The sequence below is a fragment of the Scyliorhinus torazame genome, chromosome 22 (genome assembly GCF_047496885.1).
Source record: "Scyliorhinus torazame isolate Kashiwa2021f chromosome 22, sScyTor2.1, whole genome shotgun sequence".
In the NCBI taxonomy this organism is placed as follows: domain Eukaryota; kingdom Metazoa; phylum Chordata; class Chondrichthyes; order Carcharhiniformes; family Scyliorhinidae; genus Scyliorhinus; species Scyliorhinus torazame.
Window position 1 is genome coordinate 46,467,915 of NC_092728.1, and position 26,810 is coordinate 46,494,724.

General features: G+C 48.5%; 1 protein-coding gene and 1 long non-coding RNA gene across 3 annotated transcripts in view; one reads left to right on the top strand and one right to left on the bottom strand.

Annotated features, from left to right (window-relative positions):
* LOC140399059 (uncharacterized) overlaps nucleotides 1–9,307 on the bottom strand; it is a 231,556-nt gene extending 222,249 nt beyond the window's left edge. The window contains exon 1 of the long non-coding RNA XR_011937614.1: nucleotides 9,245–9,307. This is a non-coding gene — a long non-coding RNA (uncharacterized lncRNA). The remainder of the gene's footprint in view (nucleotides 1–9,244) is intronic.
* Nucleotides 8,984–26,810, top strand: part of LOC140399058 (tubulin beta-4B chain-like) — a 39,707-nt gene continuing 21,880 nt past the window's right edge. Inside the window, exon 1 of one of the 2 annotated variants that reach the window (XM_072488152.1) lies at nucleotides 8,984–9,187. In XM_072488152.1, coding sequence (XP_072344253.1) covers nucleotides 9,131–9,187 — 57 coding nt within the window. In that variant the 5' untranslated portion in view covers nucleotides 8,984–9,130. The remainder of the gene's footprint in view (nucleotides 9,188–26,810) is intronic. The other variant, XM_072488153.1, reaches the window with a different exon arrangement.

The following is a 26,810-nucleotide window of genomic DNA, read 5'->3' on the forward strand; positions in this document are numbered from 1 at the left end:
ATTCACTTTTCCCCATGTTCAATTTGTACCCCGAAAAATCCCCAAACTCCCCAAGTATCTGCATTATCTCTGGCATCCCCTCCACCGGGTCCGCAACATACAACAACAAATCATCTGCATACAAAGATACCCGGTATTCTTCTCCTCCCCTAAGCACTCCCCTCCACTTCCTGGAACCCCTCAGTGCTATGGCCAGGGGCTCAATCGCCAATGCAAACAGTAACGGAGACAGGGGACACCCCTGCCTCGTCCCTCTGTGAAGACGGAAGTAATCAGACCTCTGTCTATTCGTGACCACACTTGCCACCGGGGCCCTATACAGCAGCTATACCCATCCGATATACCCTTCTCCAAAGCCAAATCTCCTCAGCACCTCCCACAGATAATCCCACTCCACTCTGTCGAATGCTTTCTCGGCATCCATCGCCACCACTATCTCCGCCTCCCCCTCTGGCGGGGGCATCATCATTACCCCTAGCAACCTCCGTATGTTCGTGTTCAGCTGTCTCCCCTTCACAAACCCGGTTTGGTCCTCATGGACCACCCCCGGGACACAGTCCTCTATCCTCGTCGCCATCACCTTGGCCAGAATCTTAGTATCTACGTTTAAAAGGGAAATGGGCCTGTAGGACCCGCATTGCAGCGGGTCTTTTTCCTTCTTTAAAAGGAGCGATATCGTTGCCGCTGACATAGTCGGGGGCAGCTGCCCCCTTTCCCTAGCCTCATTAAAGGTTCTCGACAAAAGCGGGGCCAGCAAGTCCATATACTTCCTATAAAATTCCACCGGGAATCCGTCTGGTCCCGGGGCCTTCCCCGCCTGCATGCTCCCAATCCCTTTCACTACCTCCTCCATCTCAATCTGTGCTCCCAGTCCCGCCCTCTCCTGCTCCTCCACCTTAGGGAATTCCAGCTGATCCAAGAAGCACATCATTCTCTCCTTCCCTTCCGGGGGCTGAGCTTTATATAACCTTTCATAGAATGCCTTGAACACCCCATTCACTCTCTCCGCTCCATCTCTCCCTCCTCATCTCTCACCCCCCCCTATCTCCCTCGCTGCTCCCCTCTTCCTCAGTTGGTGGGCCAGTAACCGGCTCGCCTTCTCTTCATATTCGTACTGTACACCCTGTGCCCTCCTCCATTGTGCCTCTGCATTACCCGTGGTCAACAGGTCAAATTCTACGTGTAGCCTTTGCTCTTCCCCCTTCATGAGCACCTTGTAGATATCCGAGACTCTACCCTCTCCTCCTTCTCCTCTAGAGACTATTCTATCCTGGATCCCTATTGGCGGGAGGCGTGGGAAGGATGGGACCTGTCTGCGTACAAAGTCCCGCATCTGTAAGTACCTAAAGTCATTTCCCCTTACCAGCCCAAATTTCTCCTCCAAGCCCCTCAAACTCGCAAAGTTCCCCTCCAGGAACATATCGCCCACCCTCCCCACCCCCGCCAGCCGCCATGTTCGAAACCCTCCATCCATGTTCCCGGGGGCGAATCGATGGTTATCACATATTGGAGCCCAGACAGCGCACCACCCCCAACATGCCTCCTCCACTTGCCCCATATCCGCAGGGCCGCCCCCACTACCGGACTGGTGGAGTACCTGGCTGGCGACAGCAGTAGGGGAGCCGTGACCAGGGCTGCCAAACTGGTGCCCCTGCACGAAGCCGCCTCCACTCGCTCCCAGATAGACCCCGTACCCACCATCCACTTCCTTATCATGGCTATGTTAGACGCCCAGTAGTAGTTGATCAGACCCGGCAATGCCAGTCCCCCCCTCGCTGCGGCTCCTTTCAAGCATTGCCTTCTTCACCCGCGGGGATTTTCCCGCCCAGACAAAGCTCATGATGATTTTGCCGGTCCTTTTGAAGAAGGACCGTGGGATAAAGATCGGGAGGCACTGGAAGATGAACAGAAATCTAGGGAGGATTGTCATCTTTACAGTCTGCACCCTCCCCGCCAGTGACAGCGGGAGTGCATCCCATCTCCGAAACTCCCTCTTCATTTGTTCCACCACCCTAGTCAAATTTAACTTATGCAACCTGCCCCAGTCTCGTGCCACCTGTATCCCAAAGTACCGGAAACTTTCCTCCACCAGCCTAAATGGCAGCTCCTTCAGCCTATTCTCCTGGCCCCTTGCCTGCACCACAAACATCTCACTCTTGGCCATATTTATTTTGTACCCTGAAAACCGGCCGAACTTCCTCAATGTTTCCAGTATATTTTCCATCCCGGCCAGTGGGTCCGACACGTACAGGAGCAGGTCGTCCGCATAGAGAGAGACCCTATGTTCCACCCCCTCCAGTCATTCCCTTCCACCCCTTCGCAGCTCTCAACGCCATCGCCAACGGCTCTATGGCCAGCGCGAACAGCAGCGGGGAGAGTGGGCATCCCTGTCTGGTCTGAAATAATCTGACATTATCCTATTCGTCCTAACGCTAGCTTTTGGGGCCTGGTACAATAGTCTGACCCAATTAACCAGTCCCTCCCCGAACCCAAATCGTCCAAGCACCACCCGGTCGAAGACCTTCTCAGCGTCCATTGCCACCTCTACCTCCACCTCCTTGCCCGTCGGGGGCATCATGATCACATTAAGCAATCTTCTCAAGTTAGCTGTCAGCTGCCTGCCTTTCACAAACCCTGTCTGATCGTCCCCAATCACCTCCGGTACGCAGTCCTCAATTCTAATTGCCAGGACCTTGGCCAGGAGCTTGGCACCCACATTGATCAGGGAGATTAGCCTGTATGACCCGCAGGATTCCGGGTCCTTGTCCCGCTTCAGTATCAGCGAGATGGTGGCTTGCGACATCGTCGGTGGCAGGGACCCTCTGTCCCTTGCCTCATTAAAAACCCTTGCCAGGACCGGTCCCACTATCTCCGAGAACTTCTTGTAAAACTCTACTGGGTATCCATCCGGTCCTGGGGCTTTCCCCGACTGCATGGCCTTTAGGCCCCCCAATACCTCCTCCGCTCTAATCGGGGCCCCCAGCCCGTCTGCTATTCCCCTGCCTACTTTTGGGAAGGTTAGTCCATCCAGGAACCTTTTCATCTCCTCTGGCTCTTCTGGGGGTTCTGAAGTGTACAGCTTACTATAGAAGTCCCGAAATACCTTATTCAGTCCTGCCGGGTCCTCCACTCTGCTCCCCCCTCATCAACCACTCTACTTATTTCCCTGGCCATCTCCCTCTTCCTGAGTTGCTGCGCTAGCAATCTACTGGCCTTGTCCCCATGCTCATACACCACTCCCCTCGCCTTCCTAAGTTGTTCCAACCAATCTGTCCATTTCTGCTATGTCTGCCCTGACCCTGTGAGCCCGAATTGAGATCAGCTCCCCCCTGGACTCCTTCAGCGCCTCCCACAGGGTCGCTGATGAAACCTCCCCCGTATCGTTCACCTGCAAATAATTTTGCATACACTTCCGAAGTCTCTCACATATCCCCTCCTCCGACAACAGTCCTACGTCTAACCTCCATTGCGGGCGTTGGTAATTCCACCCCCCCCCCCCCCCCCGACCTGCAGGTCCACCCAGTGCGGGGCATGGTCCGAGATAGTGATTGCCGAGTATTCCGTATTCTTTACCTCCCCTACACAGTCCCTGCTCACGATAAAAAGTTGCACTGAATATCTAACCCTCGGAGTGTGGCAGCGCAGAAGGATGTAGAGCCGGTAATTTTTAAACTCCCGTCCTTGGACCGTGAGGTTCGCTATGCAGAACCCCTTGATCTCCACTGAATGAGACCCGGAGTCCAGGGAGATTTTTTGGTTAACTGGGTGAACGGGGAGAGAACAGTGCCTTACCCTGTTGGGGTGTATGAAGCTCTCCGTGCTCCCAGTCGATCAGACAGGATGTTTCATGCCCATTGATGAGCACGGTCGTCGTTGCAGTCGAGAGTGTTCGGGGCCGAGACTGGTCCAGGGTCACCGAGGCTAGTCGTGGCAGAAGTTGGATGTTCTCCTCGGGCAGTGTGTGGTCATCTGAGTCAGGGTCCTGAGAGTCCAGCCAAGATGGCGGCGCCCACTGGTCGCACATGGCTGGGGGTACACAAGATGGCGCCCGGAGGCCACACGTGGCCCTGAAGGAGGAAGATGGCGGCACCCGCTGGCCGCACATGGCCCGTGGAGAGGGTTATGGTGGCGGTCCCGATTTGCCTCCGGAGACCGCAGCAACCGCCCGGGCCTGGCATACCGCCACGAAGTGGCCCTTTTTGCCGCATCCTTTGCAGAGGGATGAGCGGACCGGACAGCGCTGTCGGGGGTGCTTGGCTTGCCCGCAAAAAGAGCAGCGGGGCCCCCCGGGGTTGCCTGGCAGTCTCGCAGCACAAGCTTGTGGGGGGATGGGGGATGCATCGGAGTCGGTCGCGGGGGGTTCCACGCTGCCCAAGGGGCCGCCGCGCGGTCGGGGACGGAGGCGGGGGCATTACGGGAGGCCACATCCAGGGAGCTAGCAAGGGTCCGTGCCTCCTTGAGGCCTAGTATCTCTTTCTCCAACAATCGCTGGCGGATTTGGGAGGACTGCAACAAATGCGTACCGGATCAAAAGTTCTGTGTGGTCGCTGGCCAAAACCTGCGGGCAGTTACAGTTCCTCCCCAACACCAGGAGGTAGATCTCCTCCAGCGATTCCCCAGGTATTTGTCGCCTCGTCTCTAGTAGATGTCGGGCGTAGGCGTGGTTTACAGGGCAAATATAGTGTCCTTTCAGCAGATTCATTGCGGCCTCGAAATCGTCCGCGTCCTCGATGAGAGTGTAGATCTCTGGGCTCACCCTCGAGTGCAGAACTTGCATTTTCTGGTCCTCCGTGGGTGTAATTGTGGCCGTCCTGAGATATCCATTGAAACACGCCAGCCACTGCTTGAAGGTTGCCGCTGAGTTTGCCGCATGGGGGCTGAGTTGCAGACACTCCGGCTTGATTCGGAGCTCCATTCTTTAAAATCTAGTGTAATAAATTGATGCTCAATCAATAACTCCAGAAGCGAGATTGGAGATAATTGAAGGCTTTATTACACTAGATGTTTCCCCCAGCAGCGCAGGTACAGAAGGCAGCTGCTGGGGAGACACGGGCTCTTATACTCCGCCTTACTGGGCGGAACCAGCAGGCAGGCTTAACCAATGAAAACAGTACCTCCTACACCAATGGTCTGAACAGTATTACAGGGTACCGTAATATCTCTAATACCGACAATCACAGCTATCAAATCGACTCATAAATGTGAGCAACTCTATAAAATCTCCCTTAACCTTCTCTGTCCTAAGAAGGACAACCCCAACTTCTCTAGACTGCATCTTTCGTGTCATTCTCATAACTTTCCACAGGCAAGACCTGGAAAACATTCAAACTTGGACTGATGAGTGGCAATTAACATTTGCGCCACACAATTGCCAGGCAATGACCATTTCCAACAAGAGTACCTAACCCCCTCCCTTTGACATTGAACAGCATTACCTTCATTGAATCCCCCAATATCGATATCTTGGAGATTAGAATTAACCATAAAATAATAATTAACTGGACGATCTACATAAATACTAGTACTTGGATAAGTGCTTGAAGTGCCATAACATACAAGACTTCAGACCAAGATAGTTTTTTAAATTCCTGGCCCCGGGTCACTATTCATGTGGAGTTTGAACATTCTTCCCGTGTCTGCATGGGTTTCACCCCTACAACCCAAAGATGTGCAGGTGGATTGGCCACACTAAATTGCCCCTTAATTGGAAAAAAATAATTGGGTACTCTTAAGTTTATTTTAAGAAAGATAGTTCTTTTTAACACAAAAGGCTGAAAGATCTCCTTATGTGGTGTGAATTTCTATCAAGAGCAGTTTTGGGATTGTACATCCTGTGGTTGACCCACCACCCGATTCCCTTTGGGCTTGCCCAAGCTCATCCTCTACAAGGCAAAGTTAGGAGCGTGATGGAATAATATGCTCTTACCTGGATGAGTGCAGCTCCAACAACACACAAGAGGTTCAACACCGTCCAGGACAAAGCGGCCTGTTTGATTGGCACACCATCTACTGCCTGAAACAATCACTCCCTCCACCACAGTACAGTGGCTGCAGTGTGTACAAGATGCACTGAAGTAACTCACCAAGGTTTTTCAACCACACCAGGGCAGCAGTCGCCTGGAATGCCAGCACTTCCAGATTCCTCTCCAAGTCACACACCATCCTTACTTGAGCATACAGTACTTTGCCAATCCTTCATCCTCACTGGGTCAAGATCCTGAAACTACCTAATAGCACTCCTGTGGGGGTAAACTTCGCCACACCCACCTGCAGCAATCCAGCATCACCTTCTCTTCGGCAATTAGGAATGAACAACAGATGCTGGCCTTACCAACGACTCCCACATCCCATGAAAAAGTTTTTAAAAACTCTCCAGGATTTTGACTTCCTAAAACGTGATGCCAAGAATCAACCGTGCTAGGGCAGCACGGTAGCATTGTGGATAGCACAATTGCTTCACAGCTCCAGGGTCCTTGGTTCGAATCCGGCTTGGGTCACTGTCTGTGCGGAGTCCGCACATCCTCCCTGTGTGTGCGTGGGTTTCCTCCGGGTGCTCCGGTTTCCTCCCACAGTCCAAAGATGTGCAGGTTAGGTGGATTGGCCATGATAAATTGCCCTGAGTGTCCAAAATTGCCCTTAGTGTTGGGTGGGGTTACTGGGTTATGGGGATAGGGTGGAGGGGTTGACCTTGGGGAGGGTGCTCTTTCCAAGAGCCGCTGCAGACTTGATGGGCCGAATGGCCTCCTTCTGCACTGTAAATTCTATGATAAAATCCACCAGCTGGATTTAACCCAGTTTTAAAAAGGACTGAGCATAACTTCCTTGCTTTTCCTCCTGTAAGCCTCTATTAATAAAGTGCAGGATCCTTTATGTTTTTTTAAAAACGTTATCAACTTAGGGTAGAAAGGTTTAAAGGTAAGTAAAGAGAATTTTTTCTGACAACATCTGAAAATAGAAAATGCTCAGCAGGTCTGTTTCTCTCTCAACAGATGCTGCTTAATATGCTGATATTATATTTCAAATATTTTTATATTTCAAAGTACCTGCAGTGGTTTGCACTGCTGCCTCACAGCACCATGGACCTGGGTTCAATTCCAGCCTTGGGGGACCGTGTGGCGTTCTCCCCGTGTCTGCGTGGGTTTCCTCTGGGTGCTCAGGTTTCCTCCCACAGTCCAAAGATGTGCAGGTTAGGTGGATTGGTCATGCTAAATTGACCGTAGTGTCCAAAAGGTTAGGTCGGTGTTACGGGGAGAATGGGCTTTGGTAGGATGCTCGTTCAGAGGGTCAGTGTAGACCCGTTGGGCCAGGTGGCCTCCTTCTGCACTGTGAGGATTCTATGATTTTCTGTCTGAACCCGTCATGGTTTTAAACACCCCTATCTGTCCATACTAATGAGAACAATCCCAGCTTCTCCAATCTATCCACTAAACACAGCCCTTTAACCGAGGGCGCATTCTTGCAAACTTTTTTCCGCCCTACAAAGTCTTCATATCGTTCCAAAAGTGCAGTGCCCAGAATTGGACACAATGCTCCAGTTGGGTTAAAATTAGTGTTCGGAAAAGGGTTAACATAACTTTTTTTTTTAAATAGTTCCAGTCTTTGTTTATAAAAGCTGTTAGGAAAACAAAGGTAATTAAGGGATTTATATTTCTATTGGTAAATATTAGAAATAAGATATAGTTTTGAGCGTGTTTAATTTATTGTTTCTGTGCCTGGAAGAGTAAACCCTATAGTTGGATTCATGCTGGACAAAGGTGTTTGTAAGTGTGGAGGTTGGTTAAGTCAACTGTGTTTCTAGAGAGGGCTGCAGCATGAAGAATAAATAGGTCATCTGAAGTAGGCAGTGTGACTTAGCAACCAGGGGCCTTGTAAGGTAGAGAAGTGTGTATGTTTTAGTTTAGCTAATTTGATGGCAGTTGGAGACAAGACCTCAGGGAGTGAATGTGTCTCAACTCTATCAGAAGAATGGACAGGACAGGAACTTCAAAGAGGCAGGTTTCCTAAAGTACAAATTACAGTCTAGATAATAAGGCAGCTGGAACAGAAAACGTGTCTTGAGAATTCTGGAGTTAAATGAACAGAGACCAAGGAATGTTCAGAAGAATTTAAAGTGTAAACAAAGGATTCTGAGTTAAAGAGACAAATGCAGTAACCAGATTTTAAATGGGACAGCAGCTTCAAAAGGTAAATCAAACATCTGATGCTATTTTAACATAGTCTGGGAGTTAAAGCAATTATGAGCAGCTTGCACAGCAGTCAAGACAAATAAATCCTAAAGAGGGTTATGTAAAATTCTGGACTGGATTCAATGTTAAAAGTGGAGCAGAAGCTTGGCTTGAGTCATTTATAAAACCTACTTTGGATTTCAGAATGCAAACCGCTAAGGGAAAGCGAAGTTTAAGAGATTTGTAAGTGTGACTTTTGAATGCAGAATTGGAAATCACTTGTGTGGATGGAAGCCAGAGTTCAGAGAGACAATTGTGTCTCACCATATAATAATCATCTGGGGGGGGATTTTGAGGAGAAATTTACAGGCATTTACTTGGGTTCAAGGAGGACTGTGTCTTACCACAGCCACCTCGTGTGCTTAAAGGGGACTTTGTGTTTTGAAGAGACCATCGTATCTTAAAAGGTACTCTGTAATCCGTGTTAATAATTGTTGTAAAGGAGTATTGTATTGGTATTGTTCCTCCACGTTTTGTGGAAAAAAAGCAAAAGCTCCGGTCTTCTGGGCCAGGGTTCCATTCTAGAATCTCCCGGTGCAGTTATAACATCAACCAGGATCGTAGCAAGGTGTTGTCCAGACACCGGTGAGATGCTGTAAGGTGAAACATTGCCAGCAAAATGTCATCACTTGTTCCAGAATATTGTGACAAGCTGCCACCAGGAGGTGGGAGGTCAAGCTCAGTGAGGCAACATCAACTCACAGCCAATCAAAGACCAGCAGGACGTCTGAATTGAAGCAATTAGGGACGCAGCTCTGAGCGGGTGCGTGTTGATTGACAACTAAGCAGCCAATGGAAATACCGGCATAGGATCAACCCCGTCCAATAGCGGGAGTCACGCCAGCGGGGGCGATGGGCCTAATTTCTTGCTGGGCGGGGACGTCAGTTTAAATCCAACTGTCGGGATGCGGGAGATTGTGCACATCCAGGCTGGCCAGTGTGGGAACCAAATCGGGGCAAAGGTTTGTAAGTGTAGTTGCAGAGAGTATGGGGTGATTGCGTGCGGAGTCAGCCCTTACCGCTAGCGAAGCCCTGAGTTATGGTGGTGAAGCCGATAGACCGGGCGGAGACCTGCCTCTCACCCATGCGGGTGACTCAAAATGGCGGCCGCGGGCTTCCGAGAGCGCATGCGCATCTTTAACGGTCGGACAGCCGCGCGCATCGATCCTCGGAGTTTGCGCGGGCTCTCGAGAGCGCACGCGCGTCTTTAACGGTCGGTGTTTGGGGGCGCATGCGCAGATAATAGGTTCACGTGGGCCGTTCCCGCCAGCGTCACGTGCCGCTGGTGCGAGCGTGATTTCACTCACTTTGTGTGTTGGGAGCCCCGCCGTCTATGTCGGCGTTTTAAACCCACCTCCTCCGCCCTGAAGTCGGTTAATTCACAAAAGGCAAACATTTCACAGAGAAGATTTACAAGAATGATTTCAGGGATGAAGAACTATGAGGGTTGATTGGTTAAATTGGGAGTGTTTTTCTTGGGAGGAGAGGAGGCTTGATGAAGGTCTTCGAGATCCTGAGGGGGATGGACAGGAGTAACCAGTGAGGAGCTGTGCCTGCTCGGAGACCGCATCAAGAACTAGAGGGCGCAGATTCAAAATATTATGTCAAAAGGAGTAAAAGTGATGTGAGAACATAAGAACTAGGAGCAGGAGTAGGCCACCTGGCCCCTCGAGCCTGCTCCACCATTCAATGAGATCATGGCTGATCTTTTGTGGACTCGGCTCCACTTTCCGGCCCGAACACCATAACCCTTAATCCCTTTATTCTTCAAAAAACTATCTATCTTTATCTTAAAAACATTTAATGAAGGAGCCTCTACTGCTTCATTGGGCAAGGAATTCCATAGATTCACAACCCTTTTGGGTGAAGAAGTTCCTCCTAAACTCAGTCCTAAATCTACTTCCCCTTATTTTGACGCTATGCCCCCTAGTTCTGCTTTTACCTGCCAGTGGAAACAACCTGCCCGCATCTATTCTATCCCCTTCATAATCTTATATGTTTCTATAAGATCCCCCCTCATCCTTCTAAATTCCAACGAGTACAGTCCCAGTCTACTCAACCTCTCCTCGTAATCCAACCCCTTCAGCTCTGGGATTAACCTAGTGAATCTGCTCTGCACACCCTCCAGTGCCAATACGTCCTTTCTCAAGTAAGGAGATCAAAACTGAACACAATACTCCAGGTGTGGCCTCACTAACACCTTATACAATTGCAGCATAACCTCTCTAGTCTTAAACTCCATCCCTCTAGCAATGAAGGACAAAATTCCATTTGCCTTCTTAATCACCTGTTGCACCTGTAAACCAACTTTTTGCGACTCATGCACTAGCACACCCAGGTCTCTCTGTACAGCAGCATGTTTTAATATTTTATCATTTAAATAATAATCCCTTTTGCTGTTATTCCTGCCAAAATGGATAACCTCACATTTGTCAACATTGTATTCCATCTGCCAGACCCTCGCCCATTCACTTAGCCTATCCAAATCCCTCTGCAGACTTCCAGTATCCTCTGCACTTTTTGCTTTACCACTTATCTTAGTGTCGTCTGCAAACTTGGACACATTGCCCTTGGTCCCCAACTCCAAATCATCTATGTAAATTATGAACAGTTGTGGGCCCAACACTGATCCCTGAGGGACACCACTCGCTGCTGATTGCCAACCAGAGAAACAACCGTTAATCCCCACTCTTTGCTTTCTATTAATTAACCAATCCTCTATCCATGCTACTACTTTCCCCTTAATGCCATGCATCTTTATCTTATGCAGCAACCTTTTGTGTGGCACCTTGTCAAAGGCTTTCTGGAAATCCAGATATACCACATCCATTGGCTCCCCGTTATCTACCGCACTGTTAATGTCCTCAATAAATGCCACTAAATTAGTTAGGCACAACCTGCCCTTTATGAACCCATGCTGCGTCTGCCCAATGGGACAATTTCCATCCAGATGCCTCGCTATTTCTTCTTTGATGATAGATTCCAGCATCTTCCCTACTACCGAAGTTAAGCTCACTGGCCTATAATTACCCGCTTTCTGCCTACCTCCTTTTTTAAACCGTGGTGTCACGTTTGCTAATTTCCAATCCGCCAAGACCAACCCAGAGTCTAGTGAATTTTGGTAAATTATCACTAGTGCATTTGCAATTTCCCTAACCATCTCTTTTAGCACTCTGGGATGCATTCCATCAGGTCCAGGAGACTTGTCTACCTTTTGCCCCATTAGCTTGCCCATCACTGCCTCCTTGGTGATAACAATCCTCTCAAGGTCCTCACCTGTCATAGCCTCATTTCCATCAGTCACTGGCATGTTATTTGTGTCTTCCACTGTGAAGACCGACCCAAAAAACCTGTTCAGTTCCTCAGCCATTTCCTCATCTCCCATTATTAAATCTCCCATCTTATCCTCTAAAGGACCAATATTTACCTTAGCCACTCTTTTTTGTTTTATATATTTGTAGAAACTTTTACTATCTGTTTTTATATTCTGAGCAAGTTTACTCTCATAATCTATCTTACTCTTCTTTATAGCTTTTTTAGTAGCTTTCTGTTGCCCCCTAAAGATTTCCAAGTCCTCAGGTCTCCCACTGATCTTTGTTACTTTGTATGTTTTTTCCTTCAATTTGACACTCTCCCTTATTTCCTTAGATATCCACGGTCGATTTTCCCTCTTTTTACCGTCCTTCCTTTTTGTTGGTATAAATCTTTGCTGAGCACTGTGAAAAATCACTTGGAAGGTTCTCCACTGTTCCTCAACTGTTTCACCATAAAGTCTTTGCTCCCAGTCTACCTTAGCTAGTTCTTCTCTCATCCCATTGTAATCTCCTTTGTTTAAGCACAAAACACTAGTGCTTGATTTTACCTTCTCACCCTCCATTTGTATTTTAAATTCCACCAGATAGTGATCGCTCCTTCCGAGAGGATCCCTAACTATGAGATCCTGAATCAATCCTGTCTCATTACACAGGACCAGATCTAGGACCGCTTGTTCCATCGTAGGTTCCATTACATACTGTTCTAGGAAACTATCGCGGATACATTCTATAAACACCTCCTCAAGGCTGCCTTGACCGACCTGGTTAAACCAATCGACATGTAGATTAAAATCCCCCATGATAACTGCTGTACCATTTCTACATGCATCAGTTATTTCTTTGTTTATTGCCTGCCCCACCATAATGTTACTATTTGGTGGCCTATAGACTACTCCTATCAGTGACTTTTTCGCCTTACTATTCCTGATTTCCACCCAAATGGATTCAACCTTCTCCTCCATAGCACCGATGTCATCCCTTACTGTTGCCCGGATGTCATCCTTAAATAACAGAGCTACACCACCTCCCTTACCATCCACTCTGTCCTTCCAAATAGTTTGATACTCTCGGATATTTAACTCCCAGTCGTGACCATCCTTTAACCATGTTTCAGTAATGGCCACTAAATCATAGTCATTCACGATGATTTGCGCCATCAACTCATTTCCCTTATTCCGAATACTACGAGCATTCAGGTAAAGTACACTTATGTTGGCTTTTTTACCTCAGTTCTGAATCTTAACACCTCGATCAGTAACCTCTCCTAAGTTATATTTCCTCTTAACCTTTCTCCTAATTTTCCTTGTCGTTGAACCCATATCTTCATGTAACAACCTGCCGCGTTGCTTACCATTAATGTTTTCACTTCCCGTTTTATTCCTTTTAGTATTCCTGGTCCTATTCACTGAGCTCCCCTCAGTCACTGTACCTTGTACTGTTGCCCTTTTTGATTTTTGACTATGGCTTCTCTGCCTTACACTTTCGCCCTTACTGCCTTTTGTTTCTGTCCCTGTTTTACTACCTTCCAACTTCCTGCATCGATTCCCATCCCCCTGCCACATTAGTTTAAACTCTCCCCAACAGCTCTAGCAAACACCCCCCCCCAGGTGCAGACCGTCCGGTTTGTACTGGTCCCACCTCCCCAGAACCGGTTCCAATGTCCCAGGAATTTGAGTCCCTCCCTCTTGCACCATCTCTCGAGCCACGCATTCATCCTCTCTATCCTGACATTCCTACTCTGACTAGCTCGTGGCACTGGTAGCAATCCTGAGATTACTACCTTTGAGGTCCTACTTTTTAGTTTAACTCCTAACTCCCTAAATTCAGCTTGTAGGACCTCGTCCTGTTTTGTACCTATATCATTGGTGCCTATGTGCACCACGACAGCTGGCTGTTCACCCCCCCCCTCAGAATGTCCTGCAGCCGCTCCGAGACATCCTTGACCCTTGCACCAGGGAGGCAACATACCATCCTGGAGTCTCGATTGCGTCCGCAGAACCGCCTGTCATTCCCCTTACAATTGAGTCCCCTATCACTATAGCCCTGCCATTCTTCTTCCTGCCCAGCTGCGCAGCAGAGCCAGCCACGGTGCCATGAATCTGGCTGCTGCTGCCTTCCCCTGGGGTGAGCCATCTCCCTCAACAGTATCCAAAGCGGTATATCGGTTTTGCAGGGAGATGACCGCAGAGGACACCTGCACTGCCTTCCTACTCTTGCTTTGTCTTTTGGTCACCCATTTTCTATCTCCCTCAGTACCTTTCACCTGCGGTGTGACCAACTCGCTAAACGTGCTATCCACGACGTCCTCAGCATCGCGGATGCTCCAAAGTGAGTCCATCCGCAGCTCCAGAGCCGTCAAGCGGTCTAACAGGAGCTGCAACTGGACACACTTCTTGCACGTGAAGGAGCCAGGGACAGCGGACGTGGCCCTGAGCTCCCACATCGCACACGAGGAGCATGACATGGGTCTGAGATCTCCTGCCATGTCTTAAACCTTCGGTTAACTTCAACAATTACAATTTCCCCCCAAAATTAAATAAATAAATAAACAACGAAGAAAAAAATAAATAAATATACCAATGAAAAGAAACAGAAAAACAGAAACACTACTTACCAGTCACTTACCAGGGATAAAAAGCACTTCCTCCCCACCCAGCTTTGAATTCCCACCTAGATTCAAATTCCCAAACTCACTCTTGGTTCTGTCTCACTCTGGCTGTGTCTTCTCTGGCTCACTGGGAATGAGTTTACAAGTGAGGAAAAGTTATTTTTTACCCAGAGGATGTTTGGCGTCTGGACTGAACTTCCTGAGAGGGTGGAGGAGGTCCCCTTCTGCTTTGTATAATCCTGCGATTGTTTGTGCATCAATGAATTTTATTAAGAGGCAGTCGCAAAAATATGTTGGTAAATTCAGAAATCCGATTTTGTCGACCCAGATAAAGAGCTATGGTTCAGGCCCAAGTTGGGATACATGTCCAGTTGGCTAATTATTAAGTTTCGTAAAAGGCCAGCCAAATACCTGAGTGCAAGAGACACAATTATAAGGACGTATGAATTGATCAATTTGGGAAAAAAACACCAGAACACCGAGTCTAAAAAAAGGGCTTTGGTAGTAATAGGAAAGCAGAATGTATTTTCAAAGACATTAAACTTGTTGCAAGGGATTTAGTTGTACTCCTACATGGAACAAAGTAAGTTAACATGCAGGTACAGTGTGCAATTAGGGGTCTTTTGGCGCAGTGGGTAGTGTCCCTGTCTCTTGGCCAAAGGTTCTGGGTTTGGCTCCCACTGCAGGACCAATGGCCGGGGAAGGTGTTGTTTAAAAATTGACCAAACAGGTTGAGTATACATCTGCAAATCCTACCAGCACATTGTCAGTGGCAGGTGGTAAAATGAGAGAGATTCTTTGCCGGCCATGCGGAGGAAAGAGTGTTGTAACGTCTACCATCACACTACAACATGCATGTAAAAGTGCATGTTGTCACAGCAATTTAGACTTTGAGTGAACTGTTTATATAAAAAAAAAACAGACAGCAAGCAATTAAGAAGGTAATGGCATTATTGGTCTTTACCGCAAAGTGATAGGAGTACAAAAATAAGGAAGCCTTGCTACAATTCATCCTGAGGATGTTAACATTCCTGGAAAGGTCATCATTTATTGCCCATGAGAAGGTGATGGTGAGCAGTCTTCTCACTGCAGTCCATATGGTATGGATACACCCACAGGGCTCTTAGGAAGAGTGCCAGGATTTTGACCAAGTAACAGCAATGTAAGTCTGAATGGTTCCCACTAGTTCTGAGTTTTTTGGTGAGACCACACCTGATGTACCTTGCACAGTTTTGGTCTCCATATCTAAGAAAGGATTAAGATATGCTCGCTATGAGTATCGATGGAACAGTTCATTCTGGAAAGGAGGCATCTGACCCGATTGTGAAAATTGGGCAAGGGGAAGCAGGTTCATGGTATCACAAGATGCAAACTTTCCATTATCAGTGAAATGTCTGTGAATGAACTTATGGAGCAATGGAGATGACTCATCCTGAAATCATTTAAGAAGCAATTCCATGCTGCCTCCAATCGGGAAAGCATAGGATCCCTTTCGATGGACAAATTAGGATTGGGAAAATGTCTGCCGATGTCTCCAATTACCTTGATTATGATGATGAGGTGTTCCACGTGTCACTCAAATAGATGTCCGTGATCTATTTGAAGGAGAGCAGAGAGTGCCCCTCATGTCTTGTGCAACATTCAGCCTTCAGTTTAACCAATGACACTTTTCTTCATTCATCCTGAGGATGTTAGCATTCCTGGAAAGGTCATCATTTATTGCCCATGAGAAGGTGATGGTGAACAGTCTTCTCACTGCAGTCCATATGGTACTAGGGGTCACGAGTTCAAGGTGAGAGGGGAAAAGTTTAAGGGAGATATGCGTGGAAAGTTCTTTACGCAGAGGGTGGTGGGTGCTTGGAACGCATTGCCGGCGGAGGTGGTAGAGGCGGGCACGATAGCGTCATTTAAGATGTATCTAGACAGATACATGAATGGGCAGGGAGCTGAGGGATACAGACCCTTAGAAAATAGGCAACAGTTTTAGATAGAGGATCTGGATCGGCGCAGGCTTGGAGGGCTGAAGGGCCTGTTCCTGTGCTGTAATTTTTCTTTGTTCTTTGTATGGATACACACACAGGGCTCTTAGGCAGAGTTCCAGGATTTTGACCAAGTAACATCAATGTAAGTCAGAATGGTTCCCACTAGTTCTGGGTTTTTTGTTTGCTGTTCGTTGGATTGTGATGTTTGCCTACTGCATTTCAAGACATTCTATGACTGCAGAGCACTCCAGATGTAATTAAGTGCCATTTATAACTCCCTTGTTCTTTCTTGGTTTATATTTTATTGAATTAACTATCTACTTTTGATTTTTCTAATTATAGACAACTTTACATCTTGAGTGGTTGGATCTGACCAGAAATAATTTTTTTTAAGTGATTTAATAGTAATTTTGAAATGGTGCATTGTACTCTAGTATGTGTTTCTGTGGATCTTTTGTTCATCATAATACAAATCCTGAGACATCAACCTCTTTCATTTGGCTTTTCGTTTTGCAAGATGGTGTCTTCGCACAGTCTTCCTTAATAATCAGATGAACAGGCTGCTTATGAGGCAGGACAGGAGCCGAGAACGATTGTGGAAGACGACAATTCATTCAAGAGCAATTGTTGCGAAAAGAATCCGCCATCGCCTTGGAACAAATGAAAAGTCGAGAGGAGCAGAACTAATAGAAGAGCTGAATTGAAGTTTAGAAGCCAAGAAAAGAATGGGATTGAAGTCTTTGCAGTTCTGTTGAGTGGTGGACTGAGAGCAATAGGATGTTGCTCCCAGCATTGACTGTGAAACATTCAATAAAAATATTGAGTCTGCCTGAAACACGACCATTCTGGACAAGAACTATTGGAAGAATAATGTGCTAAACAACTAACGCAGATACTTATGAAATTATGCAAATATGTAATTTTAGTTCAGAGGTGGATTTATATATCAGTATGCCATTGTTATGTTCTTCTCTTCGATGGTACACACCAATCATACACTGAAGTTTATTTAAAGGTAAGACTATACAGATAAGAGGCAAGCTATGGTACATTTGATCTCTACTTTGCTGTCTGCTGACTGCCTACAAGTCATAGGACATCATAGCCTGTTGGGATGTGTAATGATTGACAGTAGCTTAATATATGATTCCTTAAAGATATATGCACATCACAATAGCCATCAAATATGACTAGAGCCAGTAGCACTTATTATAGTTTTACGTTCACGGGAAAAGATGCATCCTTATTTTCAGAAAGTTACTGTAACTTTTTACATTTATTGAATTTACTATTAAAGGTTTTATTTTACCATTTTCCCCCCCATTTTATCATCTATTTTTTTTCTCCAGGAGAAAAGATAGCGGAATTCTCCGTCGGCAGGATCCTCTGGTCCGCAGGCAGAGCACCCACGCCCGCGGGTTTCCCGACAGCATGGGTGGCCACAATGGCCTCATTAGCCGGCTGCGGGAATGGAGAATCCCATTGCCGACGGGGGTGCGCCGCGCCACAAAATACGGCTGGCAGACTGGAGAATCCCCCACTTCTAAGTGTGGAAGACTATTTTTAATATTTATGGTTCCTGCTTTCCACATGGTTGGTCTCTCCTTGTTGCAGTTGTAGCTCTGTTGATCAATGCAGATAGGCATAAGCTCACCCCAGACTTCAAACTTGACCTGAACTCACATGCTATCTGCCTGAATATTTTTTTTTTAATAAACAATTTTATTGAGGTATTTTTGGCATATAAAACAGCAACATTATACCGTAGTGTACAAAAAGCAAATAAGACATAATGCAAGCATTGGCTCCCCCTCGCAAGAACCTGCCTAAGCAACCCCCTACTCTACGCTACCCTAAACCCCCCTCCCCTGCTGATTAATTCTCCGCGAAGAAGTCAACGAATGGCTGCCACCTCCGGGCAAACGCTGACAGCGATCCTCTCAAGGCGAACTTAATTTTCTCCAGCCCGAGAAAGCTCACCATGTCCGAAAGCCATACTTCAGATTTCAGGGGCTTTGAGTTCCTCCATGCCAACAGTATTCGTCGCCGGGCTATCAGGGAAGCAAAGGCCAAGATGTCGGCCTCTTTCACCTCCTGGACTCCCGGGTCCTCTGAAATCCCCAAAATGCCACCTCAGGACTCATTGCTACCCTAGTTTTCAATACCCGGGACATAAGAACTAGAATCAGGAGTAGGCCATCTGGCCCCTCGAGCCTGCTCCACCATTCAGTGAGATCATGGCTGATCTTTTGTGGACGCAGCTCCACTTTCCGGCCCGAACACCATAACCCTTAATCCCTTTATTCTTCAAAAAACTATCTATCTTTATCTTAAAAACATTTAAAACATTTAATGAAGGAGCCTCTACTGTTTCACTGGGCAAGGAATTCCATAGATTCACAACCCTTTGGGTGAAGAAGTTCCTCCTAAACTCAGTCCTAAATCTACTTCCCCTTATTTTGAGGCTATGCCCCCCTAGTTCTGCTTTCACCCGCCAGTGGAAACAACCTGCCCTCATCTATCCTATCTATTCCCTTCATAATTTCATATGTTTCTATAAGATCCCCCCTCATCCTTCCAAATTCCAACGAGTACAGTCCCAGAACCTCTCCTCGTAATCCAACCCCTTCAGCTCTGGGATTAAGCTAGTGAAACTCCTCTGCACACCCTCCAGTGCCAGTACATCCTTTCTCAAGTAAGGAGACCAAAACTGAACACAATACTCCAGGTGTGGCCTCACTAACATCTTATACAATTGCAGCATAGCCTCCCTAGTCTTAAACTCCATCCCTCCAGCAACGAAGGACAAAATTCCATTTGCCTTCTTAATCACCTGTTGCACCTGTAAACCAACTTTTTGCGACTCATGCACTAGCACACCCAGGTCTCTCTGCACAGCAGCATATTTTAATATTTTATCATTTAAGTAATAATCCCTATTCCTACCAAAATGGATAACCTCACATTTGTCAACATTGTATTCCATCTGCCAGACCCTAGCCCATTCACTTAGCCTATCCAAATCCCTCTGCAGACTTCCAGTATCCTCTGCACTTTTTGCTTTACCACTTATCTTAGTGTCGTCTGCAAACTTGGACACATTGCCCTTGGTCCCCGACTCCAAATCATCTATGTAAATTGTGAACAGTTGTGGGCCCAACACTGATCCCTGAGGGACATCACTAGCTACTGATTGTCAACCAGAGAAACACCCATTAATCCCCACTCTTTGCTTTCTATTAATTAACCAATCCTCTATCCATGCTACTACTTTCCCCTTAATTCCATGCTTATCTTATGCAGCAACCTTTTGTGTGGCACCTTGTCAAAGGCTTTCTGGAATTCCAGATATACCACATCCATTGGCTCCCCGTTATCTACCGCACTGGTAATGTCCTCAAAATTCCACTCAATTAGTTAGGCACGACCTGCCCTTTATGAACCCATGCTGCGTCTGCCCAATGAGACAATTTCCATCCAGATGCCTCGCTATTTCTTCCTTGATGATGGATTCCAGCATCTTCCCTACTACCGAAGTTAAGCTCACTGGCCTATAATTACCCGCTTTCTGCCTACCTCCTTTTTTAAACAGTGGTGTCATGTTTGCTAATTTCCAATCCGCCGGGACCACCCCAGAGTCTAGTGAATTTTGGTAAATTATCACTAGTGCATTTGCAATTTCCTTAGCCATCTCTTTTAGCACTCTGGGATGCATTCCATCAGGGCCAGGAGACCTGTCTACCTTCAGCCCCATTAGCTTGCCTATCACTACCTCCTTAGTGATAACACTCATCTCAAGGTCCTCACCTGTCATAGCCTCATTTCCATCAGTCACTGGCATGTTATTTGTGTCTTCTACTGTGAAGACCGACCCAAAAATCCTGTTCAGTTCCTCAGCCATTTCCTCATCTCTCATTATTAAAACTCCCTTCTCATCCTCTAAAGGACCAATATTTACCTTAGCCACTCTTTTTTGTTTTATATATTTGTAGAAACTTTTACTATCTGTTTTTATATTCTGAGCAAGTTTACTCTCACAATCTATCTTACTCTTTATAGCTTTTTTAGTAGCTTTCTGTTGCCCCCTAAAGATTTCCCAGTCCTCTCGTCTCCCACTAATCTTTGCTACTTTGTATGCTTTTTCCTTCAATTTGATACTCTCCTTTATTTCCTTAGGTATCCACGGTCGATTTTCCCTCTTTCTACCGTCCTTCCTTTTTGTTGGTATAAACCATCCTTCCTTTTTGTTGGTATAAACGTCCTTTTTGGTGGTATAAACATGACGTCCGCAAATCCCTGCCCGTACCCTCTTAGTTTAGGACACGCCCAGAACATGTGTACATGGTTCGCTGGTCCTCCGGCACATTAGCACATTTGTCCTCCAGCCCAAAGAATTTGCTCATCCGGGCCACCGTCATGTGGGCCCGATGTACGACCTTGAATTGGATCAGACTGAGCCTGGCGCATGTTGCGGTCGTGTTTACTCTACTCAAAGCGGCTGCCTATATGCTGTCCCTTCTCCCCCGAGCTCCTCCTCCCACTTAAACTTCAGTTCTTCAGTCTGTGCCTCCTCGGCTCCCATTAATTCTTTATAAATGTCAGAGACTCTCCCACCTCTCCTCTGGAAACTACCCTGTCCTGGATCCCCCCTGGTGGAAGGCGTGGGAAGGATGGTACCAATCTGCGTACGAAATCCCGCACCTGCAAGTACCTGAAATCATTCCCTCTTGCCAGCCCGAACTTCTCCTCCAACACCCTCGTGCTCGGGAAGCTCCCTTCCAGGAACAGATCGCCCATCCTCTCAATCCCCACCATCCGCCATAATTGGAACCAACCGTCAATATTCCCCGGGGCAAATCTGTGGTTACCGCAGATTGGGGACCAAACCGATGCTCTCACTTCCCCTATCTGCCTCCTCCACTGGCCCCAGATCCGTAGAGCCGCCGCCACTATAGGGCTGGTGGAGTATCGTGCCGGCGGCAGAGGCGCCGTAATCAAGGCTGCCACACTGGTGCCCCTGCACGAAGCAGCCTCCATCCGCTTCCAAACCGACCCCGCACCCACCATCCATTTCCTTACCATGGCTATGTTAGCTGCCCAGTAGTAGTTGCTAAAGTTCGGCAACGCCTGCCACCCATCCCCTCAGTTCCTCTCGAGCATCGCCTTCCTCACCCGTGGGGACTTTCCTGCCCAAACAAATCACAGGATAATTTTATCTAGCCTCTTAAAGAAGGACCGCGGAATGAAAATGGGGAGTCACTGAAATATGAACAAGAATCTCGGGTGAATTGACATCTTCACCGTCTGCACTGTCCCTGCCAATGACAGCGGGAGCGCATCCCATCTCCGGAACTCGTCCCTCACTTGCTTTACCAACAGGGACAAGTTTAGCTTATGCAACTTACCCCAGTCTCGTGCTACTTGTATCCCTAAATATCTGAAGCTTTCTCCTACCTGCCTGAACGGCAGCCCCCTCAGCCTATTCTCCTGACCTCTCGCCTGCACTACCCACATCTCGCTCTTTGCCATGTTCAATTTATACCCTGAGAACCAACCAAATTCCCTCAGGGTTTCCATGATTCCGTCCATCCCCGCCATTGGGTCTGACGCGTATAACAGCAGGTCATCCGCATATAACGAGACTTTATGTTCCACTCTCTCCCTCCCCCCCCCCTTACTCCCAGACCAGCCCTTTCCAGTCCCTTGAAGCTCTCAGAGAAATTGCCAGCGGGTGTCTAGTCCCGTGGTGCAGTCTGAAGTAGTCAGATGTCGTCCTGTTCGTCCTCACACTAGCCTCTGGGGCCTGATATAGCAGCCTAACCCAGTCAATGAATCCCACTCCGAACCCAAAACGTCCCAGCACCTCCCATAAATAGTCCCACTCAACCCGGTCGAAAGCCTTTTCGACATCCATTGCTACCACTCCCTCTGCCTCCCTGCTCTCCGGGGGCATCATAATCACATTGAGCAGCCTCTTTAGATTGGTCACCAGTTGCCTGCCCTTTACGAACCCGGTTTGGTCCTCCGCAATCGCGTCCGGTACACAGCCCTCAATTCTAGATGGCAAGATCTTGGCCAGTAACTTAGCGTCTGCGTTAATCAAAGAGATCGGCCTATAGGACCCACATGCCTCCGAGTCCTTATCCCGTTTCAGTATAAGCAAGATAGTGGCCTGCGACATCGCGGGGGTAAGACCCCTCTGTCTCTTGCCTCGTTGAACACCCTGACCAGCACTGGCCCCACTGTCTCGGAGAACTTTTTATAAAACCCCACCGGGTATCCATCCGGCCCCGGGGCTTTACCCGACTGCATGCTGCCTGAATATTTTAAAACTTAATTTGGCAAGATCCCTTTGAGATAAAAAAGTATTGGAGAAAGTACAGAAAAGATTCTGTAGAAGAGTCTTGTGGACGCGAAACGTTAACACTGGACGCGATTCTCTGGCCTCGTTATGCTTGAGCAAGAATACAACGAGGCCAGTGAATAACGGGAGACGCCAAAAACGCGATCCGCGCCGGGCGCCAAACAGTTTCTGATGTAACTCCCATAGGCGAAATCGGGATCTCACCGTAGCATGGCGAGAAACCAATTATCACCACTTAAGCCCCATTTCCATACAATCAACGAGAGCAACCCCATGTCCAACGACCTCCCGTCATTCAGCGACCTCCCCAGCAAGTGCTCACACTGGCGCCGATTAGTACTCCTTTTGAAAAACGTGAACCTGGCAAAAGGGCTTCTGTGGGGATCCAAGGAGGTGAGTAGCCATCTTTGCTGACAGGCAAAGAGCCCGGGGATGCCATCCCAGTGCTCGGTGCGGGAGGGGGAGTGGGGGGGGGGGAAGCTCCGTAGGGGTGGGTCGCGGGGGCAACTGCTCGCGGCACCATCATGCCAACTCCTGGATCGTGCATATCAGTTCCGGGGACACCCAGGGCCCTGCCCATCTGCCCCACCGATCACCCATACCCCCTCCACCGACTGCTGAGGAATCATGCAGTGGATTCCTTTGGGTGGGCAGGCCTTGTAGCATGTAGGAGTCATTGCTTAGCATCCTAATCACACCTTCATGACTGGGCGCTATGCTTGAACAATGCGGAATGCAACACCACACACGCAACATTCAAACACCCAGGGGACATGCCAATGGCTGGAGGGTAGGTGAGTGCCACGGGGAGGGGAGGGATGCCTGGAGAGATGGGCAAAGGGTCTGGAGGTCGGTATGCATTGTGGAAGAAAGTGACAAAGGCATCATAATGGTTGTGCAAAAAGGTGTTTAATGTGCTGTACAATACCCCACTCCCGATGGTGCCGCACCAACCCCTCCCCAACTACCTCATTCAGTGCCCTCCGAGATCCTCAACATGCTTGGACTTCCTAACTCTACCACAACGTCTAGGTGTTTCCCCAGGAACCAAATCTGATGTGGATGCTGCCAGCTGCCTACCTCATTCCATTGCCTTTGGTGCCCCTGGCAGGCGTCCTCTGGGGCTGGAGGCCCCTGCTCACTTCTCAGCAGCACATGCACAGCCGTGCCGCCCTGACCCATGTGTTGACCTCGAGATGCGGCCTCATCAGAGAGGTGGAACTTAGGGGAGCTGGTGCCCACCGTCTCCACTCCATGGGACTGGTCCGGCCTGGCATTCAGCGCCCCCTCCTCCCGATCAAGGCCCTAGGGTCCACCTTGAGATGGAGGGCCAGCTGACTCGAGTCCTGGCTGCCCCTGCAACATCTGGCTCTGCCAGCCCTGACGGTTCCCCATGGTCTGCACCATGGTGTCCATACCCTCAGTGACTGGGACAAGCTCCGCAGCGCCTCAGCCAAGTCCATCTGAGAGCAGGACATGTCCTGCAGAATCTCATCAAGGTCAGCCTGGTGCTGGGTGACAACCCCCAGCGAAGCGGTTATTCTGCCTAGGCCCTCCGCCATAGCTGTCACCGACTGCACTACGCCTTGGACACCTTCACTCATGGTGCCGACATTGTGCACCAGGCTCTCCACTGTGGTCGCCTCCATAGCAGTGTTGGTCTCGGTGCCACTCATTGCTGGCGCCATCTCCTGCGCGTGTAGTTTCTGGAACTCCTCCAAGCTGCTATGGATCTGATAGAGCGACACTGACATCTTCCTCTGAACAACCCGGCCGCTCCCCATCGTCTCCATTAGCTCCGGGTAACCCACTTCCACTTCAGGCTGGGACCGAGCTGGGTCCTGGAATCCAGCAGACCTCCGACTGCTGTCTCACCTGGGGGTTCCTGCCTCCACCTGATGTACATCATCAGTGGTGTGGTGCTCACCAGATTTTGCCCCAGAAGCTTGTCCATTAACATGTCCCACGAGATGTGTGTATCTGCGCTGGTGGGGAGTGGGAATGACCGCTCTGCCGCGACCACGGTGGAATCCTCGGAGCTCTCCTCTCAGGTGTTCTCCTCGGAGCCAGGAGAGGGGGCCACCTGGGATGGGCTGTCAGCTGGAGGACCTGCGGGAGAACATGCGTTCAGTGGGAGGGATGGATCAGTCAGTAAGGCAATCACTACTCAGTTGTGAGCCCGGTGGTTCCTCACCTCGGCGGCATCTGCCAGCCTCCGCGTTGCTGACCAATTTGTTCTCGGCCACCCCAATCACCTCCAGGGCCCGCTCCTCGAATGAGGTGAGAATTCTTATGTCCAGCATCCCACCGCCAGTCTGGGCCCTCTCCTGCTGATTGTGAGAGCTTTTCCTGCAGAGACAGAGGGGTCATCATTAGCCACACGCCTGGTTCACGGCGGTGGGAGAGGGGGTGTGAAGGCGGGGTGGGCTGGGGGTTCGCTTGGAGAGTTGGTGGGGGTGGAAGGGTCTCAGGTGGGGGGGAGCGGCGTTGGTGCCTGCTCACCCGTGCTGTCCGGTCGTTGACCTTCCTGCACTGCTGGCCAGTCCTCTTGGTCATGCTACATGAGCTTACGGCAGCCGCCATCTCATGTCAGGCAGCAGTGGCTGTCTTGTGGCTCATCCTCCGGGTCCTTCGAGGGAACAGGACATCCCTCCTGGCCTCCACCATGTGCAGGAGCCTTCCCAGGTCAGCATCCCCGAATCTTGGGGCTGGTCTCCTCTGCGTCATTGTTGGGAACTGGCTGGTGTTGGCCGAGTAAGTGCTACTCGATCTAGTTAGTGGGGGACTAGCGAGTGCGGTCCCGGCGAATCAGCTGCCGAGCTGTTATTAGCGGCGAGAAGCCCGTGAGCCCTCATTAAGTGGACCATTAACATTGAATTGCGTTGCTGACCTCACTGGGCCGAGCTCTGGGAAGCTCGCGGCAATTCCCGCTTGCTACCACACTTAGAAAATTTTCCAGAGAATTGTGCCCACTGTTTCTCTCTCCATATATGCTGCCACGCCTGCTAATTTTATCCACCATTTTCTGTTTTATTTCAGACTTCCACCATCCGCAATATTTTTCTTTTATTTATAGAAAAGATCTACCTGGATCAAAGTAGAACCTGAGACATTATAACTGTCAGGAATGACTGAACAGGCTAGGTCACTTTTCTCTGCAGAAGAGAAGGAAGATTGATGTGATAAAGGTCTTTCAAATTCTGAAAGGATTTGAGAGGATAGATATAGAAAATATGTTTTCACTTGATTCCGAGAACTATATGCAAAAAGCATATTTAGTAAAGAACTTCTTCACCCGGAGAATAGCTAGAATGTGGAACTTACTCTCCAAGGAGACTTAAGATAAAGTTTATAGCTGTCTTTAAGATAAAGCTATGTGTAAGTACATGAGGGAGAATTGTATAGAAGGACATGCTGGGGGCAGCACGGTGGCACAGTGGTTAGCACTGCTGCCTCACGGCGCCGAGGTCCCAGGTTCAATCCCAGCTCTGGGACACTGTCCGTGTGGAGTTTACACATTTTCCCCGTGTTTGCGTGGGTTTCGCCCCCCACAACCCAAAGATGTGCAGGGTAGGTGGATTGACCATGCTAAATTGCCCCTTAATTGGAAAAAATGAATTGGGTACTCTAAATTTATATTAAAAAAAGGACATGCTGATGTGGTGAGATGGTACGGTGTTTGTATGGCGTATAAATACCAGCACTCACCAGTTGGGCTTGTAATGTCTGTTTCTTGTAATATGTGTTGTCAATTCATTACACAGTTTTTAATCCAGTATTCAGTACCTCAAAGCAGCCATTATAGTACAGCATGGTAGAGTCTTCCACGTAAAGTGCTTGTTGCCATTGATTACGCTGAAGATTGCCTCTATCCTATGGTGGATCTGAGGAAAATCGGAACAGGAGTAGGCCGTTCACGCCTATGGATCTGTTCAGCTACTCAATTAGAATATGGCTGATTTGTTTCCATTGACCTAGCTTTGCTCCTACATCCATTTATAGTCTTTCATAACAAAAATATCAATTTACCTTTTGAATTTTACAGTTGACCTCCTAAACTCAATAGCCTTTTTTGGAGGGCGAGATTTCCTAAGCCCTTTGAACAGTTGCTCCCTGACATCACCCTGGAACGGTCTAATTCTAATTTTAAGCTTGGATTCCTTTGTTCTGTACCCCCCCCCCCCCCCCCCCCCCCCCCATCAGAGTAAATTGTTTCTCTCTCTAAAACATCATACCCTTAACCTTCTATACTTGAGACAACACAAACATAGTCCACGCAGCTCCTCCTCTGGTTGCAGTCATACCATCGATAAAGGC